General features: G+C 40.0%; 1 protein-coding gene across 1 annotated transcript; it reads left to right on the top strand.

The window, feature by feature from the left end:
• Positions 1 to 1,505: 1,505 nt before the first annotated feature.
• Positions 1,506 to 14,006, top strand: LOC142854024 (guanylate-binding protein 1-like). Its single transcript, XM_075979165.1, has 11 exons — positions 1,506 to 1,695; positions 3,636 to 3,763; positions 5,065 to 5,174; positions 6,023 to 6,219; positions 7,355 to 7,603; positions 8,369 to 8,671; positions 9,692 to 9,765; positions 10,467 to 10,569; positions 11,637 to 11,776; positions 11,885 to 11,935; positions 13,213 to 14,006. The coding sequence occupies exons 1-11, from the start codon at positions 1,506 to 1,508 to the stop codon at positions 13,327 to 13,329; spliced, it is 1,662 nt and encodes a 553-aa protein (XP_075835280.1). The 3' UTR covers positions 13,330 to 14,006.
• The last annotated feature ends 6,977 nt before the right edge of the window (positions 14,007 to 20,983 follow it).

Genomic DNA, 20,983 nt, shown 5'->3' with positions numbered 1-20,983 from the left:
GTTTACCACACATACCTTGTTCCAGCTTGGCAAGCTTACTAAAGTATCTGTAGCAACAGAATCAAGGTAATTTTAAAATGCATTGGTGACAACATAGGGCAGTCAGATTGTGGCAAATAGGGAGTTTGCTACAGGCCTTAAGATGCAAGAAATGGCAATAGAGGCGATAAAGATAGCATAGGAAAATCTGGCTTCAGACTTACAACATTCTAGCTCTCCACAATCACACAAATTCCATTCAGTCAGCCTTATATGTTCATTGTCACAGTTGTGGCTGTTTTCTGGGAAACTCTGATCACAGCTGATACCCAGAGTGAAAGATGAAGAACAGGGCAGTACATAGTGCATATCTGATCTTGACGGTCAAGAGAATTTCCTCCTTCAGTCGGAAGATTGGCTGATTTTTCATGTCCATGTACCGCCTAACCCTTCCCTACAGGATCAGCCCCTATACTTTAGTGAGGGGCTTTCTTAGAAAATCCCCAAGCTCAGAACTCTGAGAACAAAGTCTGCCTATTTTGTCCCCAACTCCAGTACCTCAAGCTGTTGTCCCTGCCTCCTGGAGACCAGAACCCCAGCCAGGCACCATTCTCTCTCATCCCAGTCTTCCTGACAGCTTTGTTCTGCCTGGTCAGCTCCTAGTCTGATTCCCGGTGCTTCTCTTCCTCCTCTTTGCTTTTTCCTTTCTCTACCAAATGAGAACTAAACAGGAAATCTAAAGGAGAATGGTCGGAAGCAATTTCTTTGAACCACTTTTTGTCTAGTAGTCTTGAGCAGCTTCCTGATTTCTTGCTTTTTATTTACAGTATAGCTGCTTTCTTCAATATCCAGTATTTGCATTGGTGCTTTCACACCCTTTCTGGGTGTAGGCGCATTTGCAGTGCAGCTGGTTATCCTGTCAACTCTCTTCTGCAATCAAATCCTTAGAACGGTCACTGTTACATATTTTCGTAAGTTTTGAAAAAAATTATAATGCTTTATGTTGGTAATGTAATTAATTGTGTAGATACAGACTCATGACCATGACATGCTGGTATCTAATAGAATATGTAGAATGATATATTTTATAATCTCCAGAAATTATAAAGTCATGCATCAAACAAGCATTAATACCTGTGTCTTTATTCAATATAATGATAAACAGATCGATGAATGAATAAATTGATTATATACAGCTACAAAACAAAATCATTTCTCTAAATCTGATTCTATTTTCCATCTGGTGTCTAGTTTAAAATCTTCAACAAGAAAAGTTTTCTATGGTAAATTGAATGAAATATTTAAGTTTGTATGAACTGTAGAATTTTTCACTGTCACATTATAAATGATATTCTTCAATAATACCTTATTATATTCCAAAATTATAGACATTATCTTTCACCTATGTCTCTGATGCACATGACACTGTTATGTTTTTTAAGAATTTCATAATCCTGCCTCCTGAGAGAAAGAAGATTATAGTTCATATTACCTCTTCCTCTATAGATGTGGGACAAGCCCGAACCATGACTTCTGAGGTCCACATGCCAGGCCCTGTGTGCCTCATTGAGAATGTGAAAGGGCAACTGGTAGCCAATCAGGAGGCTCTGCGGATCCTGTCTGCCATCAAGCAGCCAGTGGTGGTGGTGGCCATCGTGGGTCTCTACCACACAGGCAAGTCCTACTTGATGAATAAGCTGGCTTGGAAGAACACAGGTGAGTGCCACCAATACAGCTATGCTGGATCCTGTGTCTACTCCCTGTATGAAAGTATGAAGAATTTAATCTTTCATCCACAGTTGGTATTTGGGATCCTTTTTGTTATTGTTGCTTTGTACACTTGCTGTCTGGTTTTTGAGACAAGGTCATGCTATATAGCCCCAGTAGTGTTTCAGCTCAGGATGTAGTCCAGGCTGATCTTGAACTCATGGTCCTGTTGCCCCAGCCTCTTGAGAGCTGATTACAGACCTGCACCAATACATCTAACTCCTAATTTCCGTTCTAAGACTGTAAATGCTTCCTTTCCTAGATTCAGAAAGGAACAATAAAGATAATTTATTTACATGTTAATAAGCTTTAATGTATTGATAAAATGTTCCTGTAGCAACAGAAATTTCTACTGGTCTTTGAGGTTCAAGAAAAATGTCTATCTTTGTTTATGTATTGACATTTTATTATTTATAATTATATAAGACTTATCTTTACAATTGTTTTTAGATATCTGGTTCTGTGGAATTAAATTTGCACATCTGTATTTCATACCCATCCATCTCTAGAAGTAATCTATTGTCCATCTAAATATGAATTTGGCTTTCCAAGGAATTTCATATAAGTGAACTCATACAAAATATATTTTTGTATGTGACTGATTATTTCACTTAGTATAACAGCTTCAAAGATTGCCTCTGTGAGAACATGTGTCAAATTTTCTTTCATTTTAAGGTCCAGTGGTAATGTATGTCTAGCATTACTTTGTCTATTCATCTGTAGAGCAAGACAGATGAGTATTCTCATCTGAATGATGCTGACATAAAGACAGCTAGAGAGACACCTGTCTGAGACCAGACTCTCAGGTTTTCTAGGTTGTATCAGTCTCATCACTGATCAAATGACTAATATTACTAACCTACACAGGCCTGCCTTCTGCCAGTCAGGTCTGACCTCCTAATGCTTCCACAGCTCCCAACACAATCCCACTAACTGAGGACCAAGTATTTAAATACATGAGCCTGTGATGAACATTTATATTCAAACTGTAGCATTCTGCTTCTGATTCCAAAATGTAATTGGTCTAACTTCAAAATTCCCCAAACTCTTATAATTCTAACAGTATATATAAGCTTAAAGCCTCATCTGAAACTCAAGGCAATCTGCAATATACAAAAATACAGAAGAAACATTCCCATTTCCAGTGTTGAGGAGAATAGGAAGAACAGATTACACCATAGCAAGACTGAACACATATGGGCAAACGCCTAACCCTGTAGCTCCATGTACAGCATATAGGGCATGTGATAATATTCTCTAGAGAACATCAGCTTGCAGACCCTGGCTCTAGAGTCCTGCTGTTTACAGGAAACAAGGGCTCTCACTAGAACCAGATTCAATCTCCAAGTCCAGCTTTCCTCAGTGGACATCCCACAGTCACGGCATCTCTAACTTCCTTAAATCTCCATTGTTACCCCCACAGCTTCACACACAGCAAGCTCAGGAACTGCATATGAGAGACTTTGATACATTTTCTATGGAACCTGGTGCAAGCCTGGAGTATGACTGTTACATATTGTGTTTCTGAAAACTGAATTTTTCAATTCTCTATCTATGAGATCAGCACTAGCTTTGGTTTTAGATATTTCTCCTGACGTGATCTTGCTAATTTTTCAAAACAGATTTTTTTAGTTTTAATTTTACAAGTATAAGTATTTTTGCCTGAGTACCACATGCATCTCTAGTATTCACAGATGACAGAAGAGGGCATAAGGTTCCCTGAAACTGGTATTATAGATAGTTGTGAGATGCTATGTAGATGCTGAGAACAGAGCTTTGGTGCACTTAACCACTGAATCAGTTTTCCAGTTCGATTATGCTAATTTTATTAGCACTTTCTTGAATTCCTCTTGCTAAGTATAATCCCTTCTTTCCTCTCTACTTTTCAGGTTTCTCTGTGGGCTCTACAGTTGACTCTCACACCAAGGGCATCTGGATGTGGTGTGTGCCTCATCCCCAGAAGCCAGGCCACACCCTAGTTCTCCTTGACACAGAGGGCCTGGGAAATGTTGAGAAAGTAAGGATTGAGAGCTCAGTGTGCAATTCATTCCCTCATCTGTGAATATTCTACAGTGTTCTCAAAGCTGTTTTAAAATGCTTTATATTTCTATCGTGTGTGTGTTCGTGTCTATCTGTGTGTATATCTACATCTGTGTGTCTGTGTGCATCTGTGTGTGTTTATGTGTGTGTGTCTGTGTGTCTATGTGTGTGTGTCTGTCTGTGTGTTGAATATGCCATTGTTCATGTGCTACAGGCATATGTGGAGGTTAGAGGATAACATGTGGGTCAATTATTTTCTTTCTTTTTTCTCTTTTGTTTTTTGAAACAGGCTTTCTCTGTGTAGCCCTGTAACAAGCCTTTCTAGACCAAACTGGCTTCAAACTCACAGAGAACCACCTGCCTCTGACTCCGAATTAATTCTGGGATTAAAGGAAAGTGCCACCACTTTTATATCATGTGGGTTCTAGAAATCTAGTTCAGGTTCTTAGCCTGGGCAGCAAGCTTTTTATATCCACCAAGTCTCACTGGACCTGTAGTTTTCTTTTCTTTTTTAATTAATTAATTTATTAAAAAAAACTATCTTTTCTCATTTTACATACAAGTCTGAGTTTCCACTCCTTCCCCTCCTCCTGCTCCTTTCACTTTCCCACCCCCTCACCCATCCACTCCTCAGAGAGGGTAAGACTCCATGAGAAGTCACCAAAGTCTAGCATATTGCTTTGAGGCAGACCAAGGCCCTCCCCACTATATCTAGGCTGAGTAAGGTTTTCCTCCACAGAGAATGTGTTCCTAAAAGCCCGTACAAGCAGTAGGGATAAATCCTGGTCTGTCAGTGGACCCAGTCTGCCCCAGTCATACAACTGTCCCACACATTCAGAGGGACGAGTTTGGTCTTCTGCTGGTTCCCTTGTTGTAAGGCTAGAGTTGGGATCCGTTTTAAGAAGAGTTTGGAATTCATCCCAGCATCCTTTTCATTTTACTTGCATGGCATGTAGTGGCATTTAACCAACAAATGGGAGGGTCAGAATGCAGCAGTGTGGTCTGCAGTACTGTAACACTAACAACAGACTAAGCAGCACCAGTGAGAATCATCACAAATGAATCAATCCACAAACCAAATCAGCATTCACCCTGCATGTGCTATAGATGGCATCTGTAGATTTATTGCTGTTTCTCTTGTTTGGTTTTGTATCTAGCATACGGAACAAAGGGTTTAAATTTTTTGAAGGCTAAAATTCCCTCTAATATTTTACCACACTGATATGGAAAGTGATATAAGAAAACATATCCCTTACCCATGTGTGTTCTGACTTCCAGGGTGACAACCAGAACGACTGCTGGATCTTTGCCCTGGCTGTACTTCTAAGCAGCACCTTTGTGTACAACAGTATGGGAACCATCAACCAGCAGGCCCTGGACCAGCTGCAGTATCCTTTCTGAGGGTCAGAACAGCACCCGAGTGAGTGGTGTGACCTAGTCTCCTAAACCAGTTCCATGGCTCTGTATTTTGGTTAATGTAACATAAAACATAAAAATATCTCATATAGTTCAAAGCAACCCAGTAAACCACTGAAATCAAGCTACCCATAACGCCCAATTTTAAAAAGCATAATCAGCAAGTTTGAATGAAAACATTATTTGTAAGCAGATACTGCAAACTATTTTTTATTACATTACATGATCATTTAAAACAACTGTCCCCAGACAGTGGTCTGACCACTCACTGTGCCACCTTGCTTTATGCTGATGATGCATTTAAAATGTTAGAGTCCCTCTGAAGATGGCTGACAGCTGCATGGCTGGGGCAGATGAGGGGCCATTGGCAGTGGCACCAGGATTTATTCCTACTGCTTGTACTGGCTTTTTGGGAACCCATTCTGTTTGCATGGATACCTTGCTCAGTCTAGATATAGTAGGGAGGGTCTTGGACCTTCCACAAGGCAATGAGCCTTATCCTCCCTGCGGATTAGAGGGGGGTGGGGTGAGAGGGTATGTGGAAGAAATGGGAGGAGGGGAGGGAGTAGGAACTTGGATTGGTATTTTTTTAAATGTAATAAATAAAAAATAAATAAATAAATAAAATGTTAAAGTACTACAGTAAAAAAAAATATCTCATATAAATGTAGCAACAGTGTTCACCCTGAGGTTAGGAACAGGGCAAATAGAGGTTTGGGGCTAGGGTCCAGGAAGATGCGGAACTAATGTGGAATAGTGATCCTGGGGATTAGGTTGGTGCTATGATTGTATCAGGGACTTTTCTTAATTATCTGTTCAGTTATGTGACAGAGCTGGCAGACAGAATCAGAACCAGATCCTCACTTGACCACAATGAGTTGGAGGACTTAGATGAGTTTGTGAACTTCTTCCCGGACTTCGTGTGGACTCTGAGGGACTTCTCTCTTGAGCTAAAAGTAAATGGGAAACCCATCTCTGCAGATGAATACCTAGAAAATTCTCTGAGGCTTATACAGGGTGAGAGACCTAAGCTACTAAATGAGGATGTCCTAAAATCCCCTGAGAATTCAGATTTTTCTATCTATAATTTTCTTATATCTAAAATTTATATTTCTTCTAAATAGCTACTCCTAGAAATTAGTGCTTAATATTAGAGTCAATAGATTGACTTAAAATTTTTCTCTTTGTTTTAAGAACATTTTTGTCTTCCACATTTATCTTTGTCTTTAAATTGTCTTCCCTGTATTGAACTTGCTTTTATGTCCACAAACAGAATACAATGCACAATTAATACATATTTGAAAAAAGTAGATTAAAGTGTTACCAATATCTTAGCCCAACAGTTGGAACAATGTGACTGCCACACAACTGTTCACCTACCAAGCATCTTTGGAAATGAAATGATGATGTACTCAAGTGTTTACATGTTGTCTGTGCACACAGTCCAGCAACAGTGTGTGGGTTGAATACATAGAATGAAGCTTTCTTTTCCTGAGAAGACCAGTAGAACATTCAGCCTTCCCTAGACTAAATATTTGTAAACCAAATATCACCTGTTGACAGAGGTTTCTGTCCCACCGGGTCCCGCAGCTGTTCAATCTCAAAGAAACACACAGAGGTCTAGATTAAATATAAACTGGTTGGCCTATTAGCTCAGACTTCTTATTAACTCTTACATTAACTCTTAAATTAACCCATAATTATTGTCTGTGTTAGCCACGTGACTTGGTACCTTTTATCAGTGATGCATTCTTATATTGCTTCCTCTGCTTCTGGGGAACACTGCAGACTGAGCCTTTCCTCTTATCATAATTCTTCTATTCTGGTCACCCCACCTATATTTTCTGCCTGGCTACTGGCCATTCAATGTTTTATTAAACCAGTACAAGTGACAAATCTTTACAAGGTACAAGACCATTGTCACATAGCAATCACCCTTACTTTTCTGTTCTTCTGGTTTTGTGTTTTTCAGGATCATAATATGTGACCCAGGCTGATGTCAACTTGTGATCCTCCTACCTCAGCTTCCAGGGTGACAAGATTACAAGCACACATGAATATATATATATATATATATGTATATATATATATATACATATATATATATATATGTTTCAAATCTTGTCTAAAATCTTGGTTTTGTTCCATATAGATACCTGTCAAAGGGAAATAGAACAAAAGTTTAATCTGCCTCGGTTTTGTATCCATAAATTTTTCCCAAAGAAGAAATGCTTTGTCTTTGAGCGGCCAGCACACAGGAAAAAGCTTGGCCAGCTGGAATCGTTGCAGGATCAAGACCTGGATTCTAACTTTGTGAAACAAGTATCAGATTTCTGTTCCTATGTGTTCAGCTGTTCCAAGGTTAAAACGATTTCAGGAGGCATCAAGGTCAATGGGCCACGTGAGTTCCTTCCCAGTCCTTTCGCTCAGTGTTTAGCATTAGATAGCAATGACCGACTTCAGCTTTGAAAAAATGCACACCTATCACCATTGTAGTGCTATGTTGTAGATGGTGCCATCATTTATAAAAGATTTTATCTATAACAAAATCTTGTTGTTTGATAAAGAGAAAGGGGTGCAAAAGAAAAAAATCTTTTAAATTACCATAGCAAACTAGACATGCATTTACCAATGAAAGCTGATAAACAAGGATGATTCTAAAATTTAAATGAAAGTACAATAATAATATGCATACAGGTAGTCATTGTCATGTTACCACATATACAAAGTTCTTTTGGAAAGTGATATTTATTCTAATCAACCTGATGGATACTTTCTGAATGAGAGTGCATGTTTGGCTCCTGACTTGGAATGGATTCCTTACTATGGGCAGTGCTTATGACACAGATGATCATGAAAGAGATATGGAGCCTGTTATTATGGTGTTTTTGTTCAAAAGGACACAAACATTCCATAGATACAGACACATGTAATCTCCATTCAGCATGCTTATCCTTTGAAGACCCACACGTCATAAGAGGATTTTTGCACAGAGGAATGTCTAATTCCACCAATGTGAGATCACTGTTCTGTCTGTCATTCTTCCAAATGATGCCAAGGACACTGAAGGTTTAATACATCAATGATTAACATATCCAGAATGACAGAAAATAGTGTTATCTTCTCCCATCTATAGCAAATATTGTCACCTGTTTCCTGGCTGTAGGACTAAAGAGTTTGGTGATAACCTATGTCAATGCCATCAGCAGTGGAGGTTTGCCCTGTATAGAGAATGCTGTCCTGGCTTTGCCCCAGACAGAGAATGAAGCTGAAGTGCAAAAGACCATTGCCCACTACGATCAACAGATGAGCCAGAAGTTACAATTACCCACAGAAACCCTCCATGAGCTGATGGATGTACACAGGGCCAGGGAGAAAGAAGCCATCAAGACCTTCAGGGATAATTCCTTCGAAGATGTGGATCAAGTGTTCCCAAAGGCATTAGGGGTAATTGTCTCTCAATTGAAAGGCAAACTGCTGTTAGGAAATTAAATGGGTGTTTGAAAGGGCAACTGCTACTCGATTTTGAAGTAGCAACAGTTACCTATTAATAATTCAAATAATCTGGAAAATTAGATTATGATGAGTTGAAAGCTTTAAAACATTTCTCCTTTATGAATAAGCTAGGGATAATGCCTTTTTACTGAATTATGTAGAGAAATAATTAGTGTGTCTGATCAAATTACATGCCCAGTGTCAGTAGACTGATCCAATATTCAAGCCAATATCTAAGAAAATTATCCTTAGCTATATGGTACAAATTAATGCTAAGCCACATTTATACAATATTACATCTTTGGCCCACTGTGAAAAAGTAGTTTACCTCTAAAGGTGCAAATCTCTGCTCTGAACTTCACTGCCAAGAACCAAGGATGATGTCAGTAAAAAGCTGGAATCAGAGGAAGGGATGTAGTTATAGCCAGTGATTGTAAGTTTTCCTTTGTTTGTGGTTTTCTGTTTTATTTTTAAGAAATGTTCCCGGAACTTCTAAACTGGACTTTTTTTACCTATTAATTTTTGTATTAAAGATGGAGTTAGAGACCAACAATTGTGGCACCTGCCTTTAATCCCAGCACTTGTGAGGCAAAAGCCTGCAGATTTCTGTGAGTTCAAAGACAGCCTGGTCAGCAGAGAAAGTTCCAGGACAGCCAGGCCTAAATACAGAAACCCTGTCTGAAAAAACCACACCCCCAAGGAAAAAATGAAGAATGAGTCAGAAACACAGGAAGAGAAATTCTATAGGAAAACGTTATAGACATACTCAGAACATGCTCAATTCTGATTAAGGATATTCATGGGTTTTTTTCTAAGCATGGAGGATACTGGTTTTTTAGCCAGGAGATATAAAATTTGAAGAACTACTATGAGGAACACAGAAATGTGATTCAGGTAACTAAGGTTATCTGTGTATTCTGGGAAGCTGCTGACCTTCAGTCTGCAGAATGACCCCAAACCTCACTCTGAGAGGGTCTTACTGTCTGTATTCCAGGCACAGGCTCCTTCAACATCACAAATGTGAAGGCTGTCACACTGGATATGTCCTGCTTACTCATCAGAGACAGTGTACTTACTTAATACTTGAGTTCACACTGGACAGTGTGACTGTCAGCCTGTATTTCAACTGGGCTCTGTATTACAAAGGATTCAATTATGGCCCCTTAAATAAAACTTGTAATTCATCAGTTTGGACTTCACACTAGCTTTAAAAGACAACTAGATCTAACTATCGCCCCATCCCTCTGTCCATCACTCTTTCCATGCCCCTCGCTACCCTCCCTTTCTCAATTCCTCAGATCTTTTGTTCTGCCTGAGGGCTACAGCACACTTGCTCTAGCTGTGACCACAGCACCATTAGCTCTAAAGTTAGAGCCTTCAGTATAAAAGGACAGTTTTTGTTTTCCAACATAGGCCTCTTATAAAAGACATTCTTTATTGAGGTTCAGCATCAAATATATGCCTGTTTCTTTGACTAGAAATCTTTTCTTAAAACTTTATTTAACTTTATTTTATGCACATTGGTATCACAATGTCAGATTCTTTGGAACTGGAGTTACAGACAACTGTGAGCTGTTATGTGGTTGTTAGGAATTGAACCCAGGTCCTCTGGAAGAGTAGTCAGCGCTCTTAACTATTGAGCAATCTTGGAGCCTCTTGACTAGGAATCTCATCACCAAGAGGTGTCTCTAGAGGAAAAGAGGTAAGGATATATGCAAGAAAGGATTCAGTCATTCCTGATGATACCTTCATGTTCTCTGGACTTAAAGGCTGAAGAAGCTCTCCAGAATTTCTTGCAGTCCAAGGAAGATTTGACTGATGCAATTCTACAGCCAGACCAGACTCTGATAGAAAAGCAAAAGGAGTTTGAAGGTGAGGTACAAGTTAAGGGACTGCAATCCATGGAAAGCTGTTGAAAGCTTAAATTACTTATAAACTTGAGACCTTAAATCATTACTAAAAGAAAAAAAGCTGTTGTTTTTAACAAAATCTCAATCATAAGATTTTACCAATAATGACTTTGGAGCCAGATGCTGCCATAAAAGCCTGTTAGTTCAGAAAGGCAGAGGAAGCTCCCAGCTGCTGTTTCATTCACAGTTTTTTCCAAACAAGGATTCTTTCTACTGTCTGTGTCAAACAAAACTCCTTCAGTTGCGTGTCCTTCCCTTCCACTTCCTGTGCATCTCTCTGTAGTGAGGAGCTGCAGGCCGCTTCCCACCACCCGGCTCCCAGCCGCCCCGAAATAACAACACACAAATTGTATCCTTTTAAACACTGCTTGGCCCATTATATCTAGCCTCTTCTTGGCTAACTCTCTCATCTCAACTAACCCATTTCTAATAATCTGTGTAGCACCATGAGTCAGTAGCTTACCAGGAAGATTCTAGGCTATGTCCCTCTTGGGTCGGAGCTTCATCATGTCTGCCTTGGAGAGGAGAGTCATGGTGTCTGCCTAACTTCCCTTCTTCCCAGCATTCTGTTCTGTTTACTCCACCCACCTATGTTCTAACCTATCAAGCCAAGCAGTTTCTTTATTAATTAACCAATGAAAGCAACAGATTGATATATGACACTCTCACATCATCTCTCTACCTATCCTCCTGCTTTTACCAACTCTTTATGGCTTGTTCCTCTTTCAACTGGTTGTTTGTGCCACTTTTTTGATCTATGGTAAATTTTATTACATCCTGTTTACAATAAGCAGAATTAAAGATGTGTGCTAGGGCTGAGCAACACCGCATTTAGAAGCAGGTTTTCCAGTAAATAACACAATCTTAGGGTTCACACTGTGATCAAATATCCTGCAACACAAAGCTGAGTCTTACTGGCTGGTATCGGACATGGGGAGTACCATGAACTCAGCAGTAACAGTGAAAAATTAAGGAAGAAGAGGACAACATGTGATGCATTTGCACCTTCTTCTTTCCTGTTCTTCCTAGTGGATGATATAAAAGCTGAAGTTGCGCAGGCTACAGAAAAAATACTGGAGAAAATGCAACAGAAGTATGATCAGCAGCTGAAAGAGAAAGAGAAAAACTACCAGGAACACCTGAAACAGCTGACTGAGAAGATGGAAAAGGCACAGTTCGAGATGAGAGAAATGCAACAGAAGAATGAACAGTTGCTTCAACAGAAAGAGAAGAGTCATGAAGGGTGCATGAAAGAGTGGGCTAAGAGGATGGAGAAGGCACAGGCCCACCTGATAGAGGAGCAACAGATGATTGTGCACAGTCTTCAGGTATTTTAATTGTACCACCTTCTACATTCTCTTCATTTTTAAAGATATTTTTAGTAGGGCATTGGTGACAGATACCTATAGTCTTAGCACTCAGGAGGCAGTGGTAAGCAGGTCTCTGTGAGTCTGAGGTCAACCTGGTCTACAATGAGAGTTCCAGGACAGTTGGGGCTGTTATTACCACATGCATGCCTGTTCATACACACACACATACACACAAACACTATGTATAACTTTTTTCATTTTCTTATAACTCTGCTCTCAAATTATGTTCAGTTGGGAGTTATATGTAGAAATTCACTATCTTCAGTCTGGGACTCCCCTTTTCTTACCTGTCATCTGTCACCTCCTACCAAGTTGTTAAAGCTTATGCTAAATTTCTTCATCCTTTCTGTCTCTCCTCTCTCTCTCTCTCTCTCACTTGCTCTGTCTCTCTCCCCCCCCCTCTCTCTGTCTCTCAATTTCTTGCTCATTTGCTCTGTTTTGTATGGTGTCTATGCTTGTTCATGTGTGTACATACATGTGGATGCCAGAGAGTCAATGTCACTTAGTCACTCTCCACCATAGTTTTTGAGACAGGTTTTCTCACTGAACCTTGAGCTCACTGATTGTGGTACCCTGATGGCCAATGACTTTCAGGGATCTGTTTAAATCTGCCTCCCCAGCTGGTACTACAGAACAATACTTCATCTAGCTCTTTATTGCATGCTCGTGATGCCATCTATGGCTCTTATTCTAATGCAGCAGACATGTTCCTGACTCTGCCATGCTATCCCCTGCCAAACTAAATTTCTTAGACTAACATTCAGAGCCTTTGTCAGATATTCAAAATTCATTTCTGTGGTGCATATTTATATAAAATGTGAGTAGAAGAATGTGTTAAAATTCATAATGATAAAATTTGAAGCCAAATACATGATTAAGATTACCTACGGGGTTTATAGACACTAATGAGGAAAAAATCAGTATGGTATCTTAGATTCATCAATAGAGCTGTTTCTTAGCTAAAAGAAACCCTAAGAAAGGTGATCAATGATGACCAAGAAGAGGAATAATTTGGAAAGGAAGATAATTTCAAAATGGTAAAAGAGAAAGAGAGAGAGAGAGAGAGGTTTGCTTCTTAAATTTTACACATGAATAAAATAGGTTGAGACATAAAAATCAAGGTAAAAGCCAACTTTAAGAAATTAAATGATAAAAATAAGTTATTATGAAAGCTATATAGACCATAGGAATCAACTCAGTGACATTAATCATCATCTCCACTTGTTATTTTTTAGGAACAGACCCAACTAATAAAAGACGGATTCCAGCAGATCAAAATAATTCAAGATGAAATAATGAATCTCCAGGAAAGGAAACCAAAGCAAAAATGGCATCATAATCTAAAGTTCTAAGAATAACTTCATTTTGCCTTCCACTCAGAGCAGAGCTGAGCAGGGTGTAAAATTTGGAGCAAGTGTCACTCAAGTTGATAATAATAATTGGGTTCTGCATCAGAAAACTAAAAATCTGCAAAGATGTTCAATGCAATCATGTCTTTCTTCCTGTCAGATTGTACACCAAGGCTGTCATTCAACAGACTTCTCTGCAACAATAGAGATATCAACATCACTGCTTAGAAGAAAGTCCCTTTTCCAGATGATCTCCAGGAGACAACTGGAGGCAAAGCACATTCTTAAATAGTTACACATAATTAGGAACCAAGTTGTCTAGTGATCTGATGGGTCTGAAGGACAGGGATAGCCAGCCTCATTCCTTACTAGACACATGTCAAAAGTGCTCATTCTTTCAGCAGCAGCATGATTTGTGGATGCTGGTGTTGAACGCTATCAACATACTCTATTATGAAAAAGACATCTAGGAGATCTAGAGTCCATTTATTTAACATCCACAGAAAGATAAAAAAAACCATTAATTGTTCAAGAACTAGATTACAGATCCACGGCTGAAGAAAAAATTGTTTCAATTTATGTAGATTAAAACTATAACAAAACATTTCCAAACTCAAGAGTTTGATGTAGGAGTGTCATATCAATCTGTTGATTTCATTAGCTAAGCAATAAAGAAACTGCTAGGCCCATTGGATAGGCCCACCCTTAGGTGGGTGGAGTAAACAGAACAGAATGCCGGGAGGAAGAGGAAGTGAGGTCAGACTCCACAGCTCTGCTCTCCGGAGCAGACGCCTCAGGAGAGACGCCATGCTACCTGCTCCAGGGAAGACGCACGCTATGAAGCTCCGACCCAGGATGGACTTAGGCTAGAATCTTCCCGGTAAGTGCACCTAGGGGTGCTACACAGATGATTAGAAATGGGCCAGAGCAGTGTTTAAAAGAATACAGTGTCTGTGTAATTATTTGGGGCATAAGCTAGCCGAGCCAGGCGGCTGGGGATTTGGAGACGCAGCCCCGCTGCCGCTCCATATTACTACAAGAGTTGACATGGATTACAGAATAACATGATGACACCTAAGCATAATGTAGAGCATGTAACTTTAAAAATGGATTCTAAATAATATATGAAATCTGTCAAAGGTATTCTAGTGATTTGCTTATAATCATGAATTTATACTACTTTTTTTCCTATTATTAATAGCTGGGTTTGAAATACTATTGATTTTTCACAAGCAAAATAAAGATTATTTTCTTGTACCTTGAGTAACACTTAGTACGATTGAATATGTGTGTGTGTGTGTGTGTGTGTGTGTGTGTGTGTGTGTGTGTGTGTCCCAATGCCAAAAGTGCAAATTGATTAACTAAAAGGGATTGATAACTATTTTGGAGGATGGCTTAGAGGGTGAAGTGCTTGCTATACAAACACGAGGACCTAAATTCAGATCCCAGCACCCACATAACGAACCAGACATGGTGGTGCACACCTGTAATTCTAGCACTGAGGTTAGCTCAAGGGCAGACAGGAGGATCCCTGAGGCTTACTAACCAGCCAGCCTAGCCAACAGATGAGCTTCAGGTTCAGTGAGAGACCCTCTTTCAAAAACAAGGTAGAGAGAGATTGACAATACAGTTTGATTGTTTGTTGGAAGTGTATGGAGCCAATGATAATCATATTAGTCAAGTTAAATCAAGTCTAAGAAAGACAGATAAATATTTTCTTTAATATATAGTACCAAGACTATATATAGATACATAAAATTACTTAGATATACATGATATGAAAGTCAAAGTGAAGCTAAAAAAAAGGGAAAAAACTAATGGAAGCAGTAGGCATAAAAAGAGGAGTAGGGAATAAAAGAGTATGTAAACATACAAGATATAGTTATATTAAAATATACTCCTGAAGAACAGCAGCATTATAATAAATAGATGCAATGATAATTATTTTAAAAAGCCTGTGATCATCAGTTAAGAACATTTTAAAATAAGCACTTTTACAACTCTATAAATTTTAGTTGAACTTTCTTTGGACTGCCAGCTCACAAAAAAATAATGACACAGAGACATCTCACTAATTATGAAAACTTGGTCTTAGCTTAGGTTTTTGCCCAACTAGCTGTTGTAACTTAAATTAGTCCATCTATGTTAATCTACATTCTGCCACATGGCTCATTAGCTCTCCTCCATACTGTGTGTCTTATTTTCTCCATCTGGCTGAGGAAATCTCTCTTCTTCCCAGAGTTCCTATCTCTGCCTGAAAGTACTGCCTATCCTATACCACACAGTTATTGGCCATTCAACTCTTTATTAAACAAATCCTAAGGTGCCTTGGTAGAAACACATTTTTATAGTGTGCAAAAGATTATCCCACGACAGTTAATAATATTGACAATTTAGATACATCAATCAATTTCTCAAAGAAAGCACACAGCACTAAAACTTGTCATATTTGTTACTTCCCTTGTTGCTGTAACAAGATACCCAGGAAAAGCAACTTAAGGAAGGAAGAGTTTATCATGGTGGACATAGCATGCTGGCAAGAGTGTGAGTAACCTAATCACATTGTATTCCCAGTGAAGAGACAGAGAGAGATGAATACTGGTAGCCCATTCAGTATCTCCTTTTACTCAGCTGAAAATCCCAGCTTATGACATTGTGTGTCCACAGTATGGGTAGGCCTTCCCACTCCATTAACCCAATGTAGAAACTCCCTCACAGATATGCCTAGGGGTGTGTCTCCGGAAGGTTCCAGATCTTCTCAGCTTAGTAATCAATATGATTAAATGTCACACACTTTTTTAGAATAAGCAAGGTTGCTTGAATTACAATCTCTCAAAAAATTAGATTTATAGCTGTAAAAAAAATTAAAAGTTACTTCTCCAAATCCAGAAGATTTTCCCTTATTGTGCATGTAAAGAAAACATAATAAAAAGTTGTTTAGAGCTTCATTCAGAAAATACAAGAAGAAGCATTTGCTAATTCATTCTATGAGAACAACACTGTCTTTATGCCAAAAATTTATCAAAAACAGTACAAATCAAATAAACCCACAGATCAATACTCTTCAGGAACTTAGATGTAAATCTCTATGGCAAAATATTAGTCAACAAAATACAGGAATGTACCAAATACAGAGTGCATAAATGGCTTCGTAATTGTGAGTTTGATAGACATGTGTGCAGATGTGAGTATCATTACTCCAGAATCTTTGCATCCAAATTGGCTTCTTCAAAAGGCAGATGTCCAATTCCTAAGAATTGGAACCCTATCTCAACGAAACAAAGCATGAGACGGGTTGAAAGCATAGGGCTAGAAGGACAAAGAAGAAGGCTGAGGCCACAGTGGATAATATTGCAGTGAATTTATGGGGTAGTGACCTGCTGCAGCAACAGAACACTCAGATTGTAACACCCGATTTGGTGTTACACCCTCGGTACAGTTCGCGCGCCACTGTACCGAACGCGAGTCGGGCAAGGGCCTGGAGATTGAAAAGAAGACACAGAGAGACCAGGGTCATTCGAAAGGAGATCAGCCGAATGCCACTTTATTCAGCATTGGGGGAGTCTTTATCTACCTGACTGCAGCACAAGGATCTCCGCCCAGGCAGGTGGGAAATTACCATATTATCAATGGAATGAATGCCCTGCAGCTAACCACCAGGCGGGGCAGGCGTAGCACAGAAACACACAGGAAGCTTAGTTAGTTGATCATAAACTGTCCCCACAAATGCACCACAGGAATAAGGGAGACCAGGGCCCTACAGGTCCCCCTTTTGTATAAATTATGACTAGGCCTGTCTAGGGTGGCATTGGACGTCAGGCAATACCCCTTACCCGTCATGGAAAAGCATCCAGGTCAAAACACATTTCCTGTCTTAGGTTGAGGCAGCCCCCCGAAAGCCTTTCCCGTCTTTGGCTCACTAGTCATCCATCACCGAGTTCAGCCAGATTTGTGCTGAAAGATTCTCTGGGGCAATAGCTAAGAGGACTTGCCACGTGGCAACATTGACCTGAGCTTGCCTTTGGCTCTGGCATCATAACCATGAAGATGATGCTCCAGCATATGTAAGCATCCCTTAAGGAGACTGTGATTGCTCAATCCTTAATAATTCTGCCCAAATTGGAGCCCTTTAAGTAAGTCTCAGCGCTGGTGAAAATAACCCTGGTATAGCTAACTAGAATAATCTGAGAGCCAATTAGTAAATTGTACACCTCAGGGTCCGTAAACAACAGCAATAAGCTTATTACTGTAACATCTAGCAGTGGTCTATAACCACAACCAAGAGCAAAATTAACTGCAATATTCATATGTAAATTTAGCTCAATTTGAATGGCTACGGCATTTGCAACCTGCCCTGAGAAGGTATCCTTTGTGCTAGCAGGAAGCAACTGACTGACTAATGAAAAATCCAGCAGCTTTAGCTGCTATGGCAGCAACAGCTGTGGCTGCCGATATCATGGGATGGGTAGATAGGTAGACGGGCGAGGAACAATCCTTGGCACTCGGACCACCACAGCCAGCTCATCAGGAAACCCGCAACTCTTCAGTTGACAAGCCAGAATCTCTTTGATCTCTCGGCTCTGTCCTGTCTTCAGGCTTCTGGACAGGAAAATCCACAGCACGCACCAGCCGCTCAGGTACCCATATTGGATTGTCAGTATCCTGCGGGAAAACACAAACAGCCCCTCTTCCCCACACCAGTACAGGATCTGGACCATGCCAGGTGCCATCTGATAGATTCTTCCATTTGACATGAGGCATCCCGGAAGAATCTGGCTGCCAATGCCTGTCAGCGGCAGTATGAGATTGAGCATCAACAGTCAAAAAATTTAAAATGTATAAAATAAAAGATAAATGATCTCTGGGGGTGGAACCATATTCCCCCTTTTTTGTTTTATGCAAATAGGCTTTGAGAGTACGATGTGCTCGCTCCACTATAGCTTGTCCTTGAGGATTATAAGGTATACCCATTTTGTGAGAAATTGAAAACTCAGAACAAAATTTGGCAAAGCCAGTGCTAGTATAGGCTGGTCCATTATCAGTTTTTACAGTTTTAGGAACTCCCATGTAGGCAAAAGCCTGGAGACAATGACTTTTAACATCTCGTAATCTTTCTCCTGTGTGAGCTGAGGCAAAAATGAGATGAGAATATGTATCCACGGTTACGTGAACATACTGCATGCGCCCAAAAGAAGGAACATGGGTGATATCCATTTGCCATAAATGATTAGGGGCAAGCCCATGAGGATTAACTCCCAAATGGGGAACAGTTAAAAGTTCTGTACACAGAGAGCACTTTTTAACAATATTAGTGGCTTGCTCTCGAGATATCTTAAAATGAAATCTTAAAGATCCAGCATTGAGATGAAAACGATTATGAGCTTTTTCTGCAGCTTCATAAGATTCCTGACTAACTACATAAATCTGACGATTAAGCTGATCAGCCAAAGCGTTTCCCTCACTCAAAGGACCAGGGAGGTCAGTATGAGCCCGCAAATGCCCTACGTAAATGGGTACAGATCGGGCCCAAAGCAAAGTTTGAATAGCCAATAACTGCATCTGGACTTGAGATACAGAGGCAATATAAGCTGCAGTTTCCAACGGTGCAAGAATTTTGCTTATATATTGACTGTCAGTAAAAAGGTTAAATGGAATATCAGCATATTTCTCTAGGGCCATCTGGACAGCAACCAATTCAGCCACCTGAGCAGAGTTAGTATTAACAGACTGAACATCAAAATCAGGAGGGGAGGCTACCACAGCTCTCCCAGTGGAAGATCCATCAGTAAACACATTTCGTGCCCCTGCCAGAGGCTGCAAAGAAATCATTTTAGGGAAACATACCGGATGATTTTTAAAGAAGGTGACTAACTTGTCAGAAGGATAATGATTGTCTAACTTGCAGGAATTAGTGCATAAAAATAAAGTCCAATCTTCAGCAAAATTTTGTAACCAAGTTATTTCTGCCTGGGTATAAGGTGTAATAACCTTATCAGGTAACATTCCAAAAGTTTGCAAACTAAGCTTATATCCTTTCTGAATAACACGTAGCACAGCTGATGGATAAGAGATAACAATTTTTACAGGTGACACATGTTCATGCACCCACAGGATGGGTCCTTGCTGCCAAAAAACTCCAGTAGGACTATGCTTGGAGGGGAAAATTATCAACAGCAGTGGCTGACTATAGTCAATATAATGAATATGAGCAGAGGCAAGCTTTTCTTCAATTAGAGTAATACATTGCCTTGCTTGAGGTGTTAACTCACGAAAGGAGGTTGGGTCTGGATTCCCCTGCAGAATGTCAAAAAGTGGTTTTAAGTCTCCAGTAGGAATTCCCAGACTGGGCCGGACCCAATTTAGGTCTCCAAGCAACTTTTGAAAATCATTCAAAGTTCGTAGTCTATCTAGGCGAAGAGTAACCTTCTGCGGTTTTACTCCTGTCTGCAACAGCTGATGCCCCAAGTATTGATCAGAAGCAATAACTAACCCAGCATGTGCTAGGCATTCTTGCAAGTCAGCAAAAGCCTCAAGGACTATTTCTGGGTCCTGTCCAGCTAATAGGATGTCATCCAAATAATGACTTATATACAGTTGAGAATATTTATACCTAATAGGGGCAATAACCCGTGCCACAAACATTTGGCAAATTACAGAACTATTGGCCATACCCTGGGGCAGTGTTACCCATTGGTAGCGCTTGTATGGTTCTTTGAAATTTATAGAAGGTACACTGAAAGCAAATTTATCAGAGTCTTTTGGATGCAAGGGAATGGTGAAAAAACAATCCTTTAGGTCAATAACTAAAAGATAATATCCTGCAGGAATGCCTACAGGCTGAGGCAACCCAGGTTGAGTTGCCCCCATAATTTCCATGCAATCATTTACTGCTCTAAGATCTTGCAATAACCTCCATTTACCAGACTTTTTCTTAATAACAAAGATAGGGGTATTCCAGGGAGAAGTGGATGGCACTATGTGTCCTGCTTCTAGCTGTTCCAGGAACTCACTCAGTAGACCAAGCTGGCCTTGAACTCAAGAGTTTCCCAAGAGCTGGGATTAAAGGCTTGCACCAGCACACCTGGTTTATTTTTGGGGCTGATTAACCATCCCTTTACCTGTAGGGCAGTTCCTTTTAATGTATCCTGATCTTCCCCATTGAAAACAATTCCTAGGCCTAGCTCCACCTTGGCCTTCCTTGAGGGCAGAAACGATGACCTGGCCCATCACGTGGGTGCCATCAATGTCTCTGCATAATCGGATAAAGTCATTCAAATCTCCATCTCTATGGGGGCGTAAGACTTGCTGACAGAACTTGTTTGCATTTTCGAAGGCCAAATGTTTAACGACTGGCATAGCTGAATCCACATCCCCAAAACTGCGGCTTCCCACCTGTAGAAGGCGGTCAATGAACTCAGAATAAGGTTCTGAAGATCCTTGAAGGATCTTAGAAAGCTGTTCTCGTGATCCTTTGTTAGGTAAAGTTTTCCAAGCTTTAACGGCTGCTGCAGCTATCTGAGCATAAATTGCAGGATCATAAGCAATCTGTGCTTCTAAACTAGCATATTGTCCTTCACCAGTTAACATGTCAAGGTTATTCTGGGGGAAACCTGCTTCAGCATTTTTGCCTGCAGTCTTTTTGCAATTTTCCTGCATT

This window comes from Microtus pennsylvanicus, chromosome 7 (assembly GCF_037038515.1).
Source record: "Microtus pennsylvanicus isolate mMicPen1 chromosome 7, mMicPen1.hap1, whole genome shotgun sequence".
NCBI classification, from domain to species: Eukaryota; Metazoa; Chordata; class Mammalia; order Rodentia; family Cricetidae; genus Microtus; species Microtus pennsylvanicus.
The sequence above is the reverse complement of the archived record's forward strand: the minus strand, read 5'-3'. Positions and strand labels throughout refer to the sequence as shown.

Coding starts and splice junctions, on each gene's coding strand:
- LOC142854024 (XM_075979165.1), top strand. CDS start 1,506: ATGACTTCTGAGGTCCACATGCCAGGCCCTGTGTGCCTCATTGAGAAT. Junction 3,764..5,064: donor GCCTGGGAAATGTTGAGAAA/GTAAGGATTGAG, acceptor TCTGACTTCCAG/GGTGACAACCAGAACGACTG. Junction 5,175..6,022: donor CAGGCCCTGGACCAGCTGCA/GTATCCTTTCTG, acceptor TTATCTGTTCAG/TTATGTGACAGAGCTGGCAG.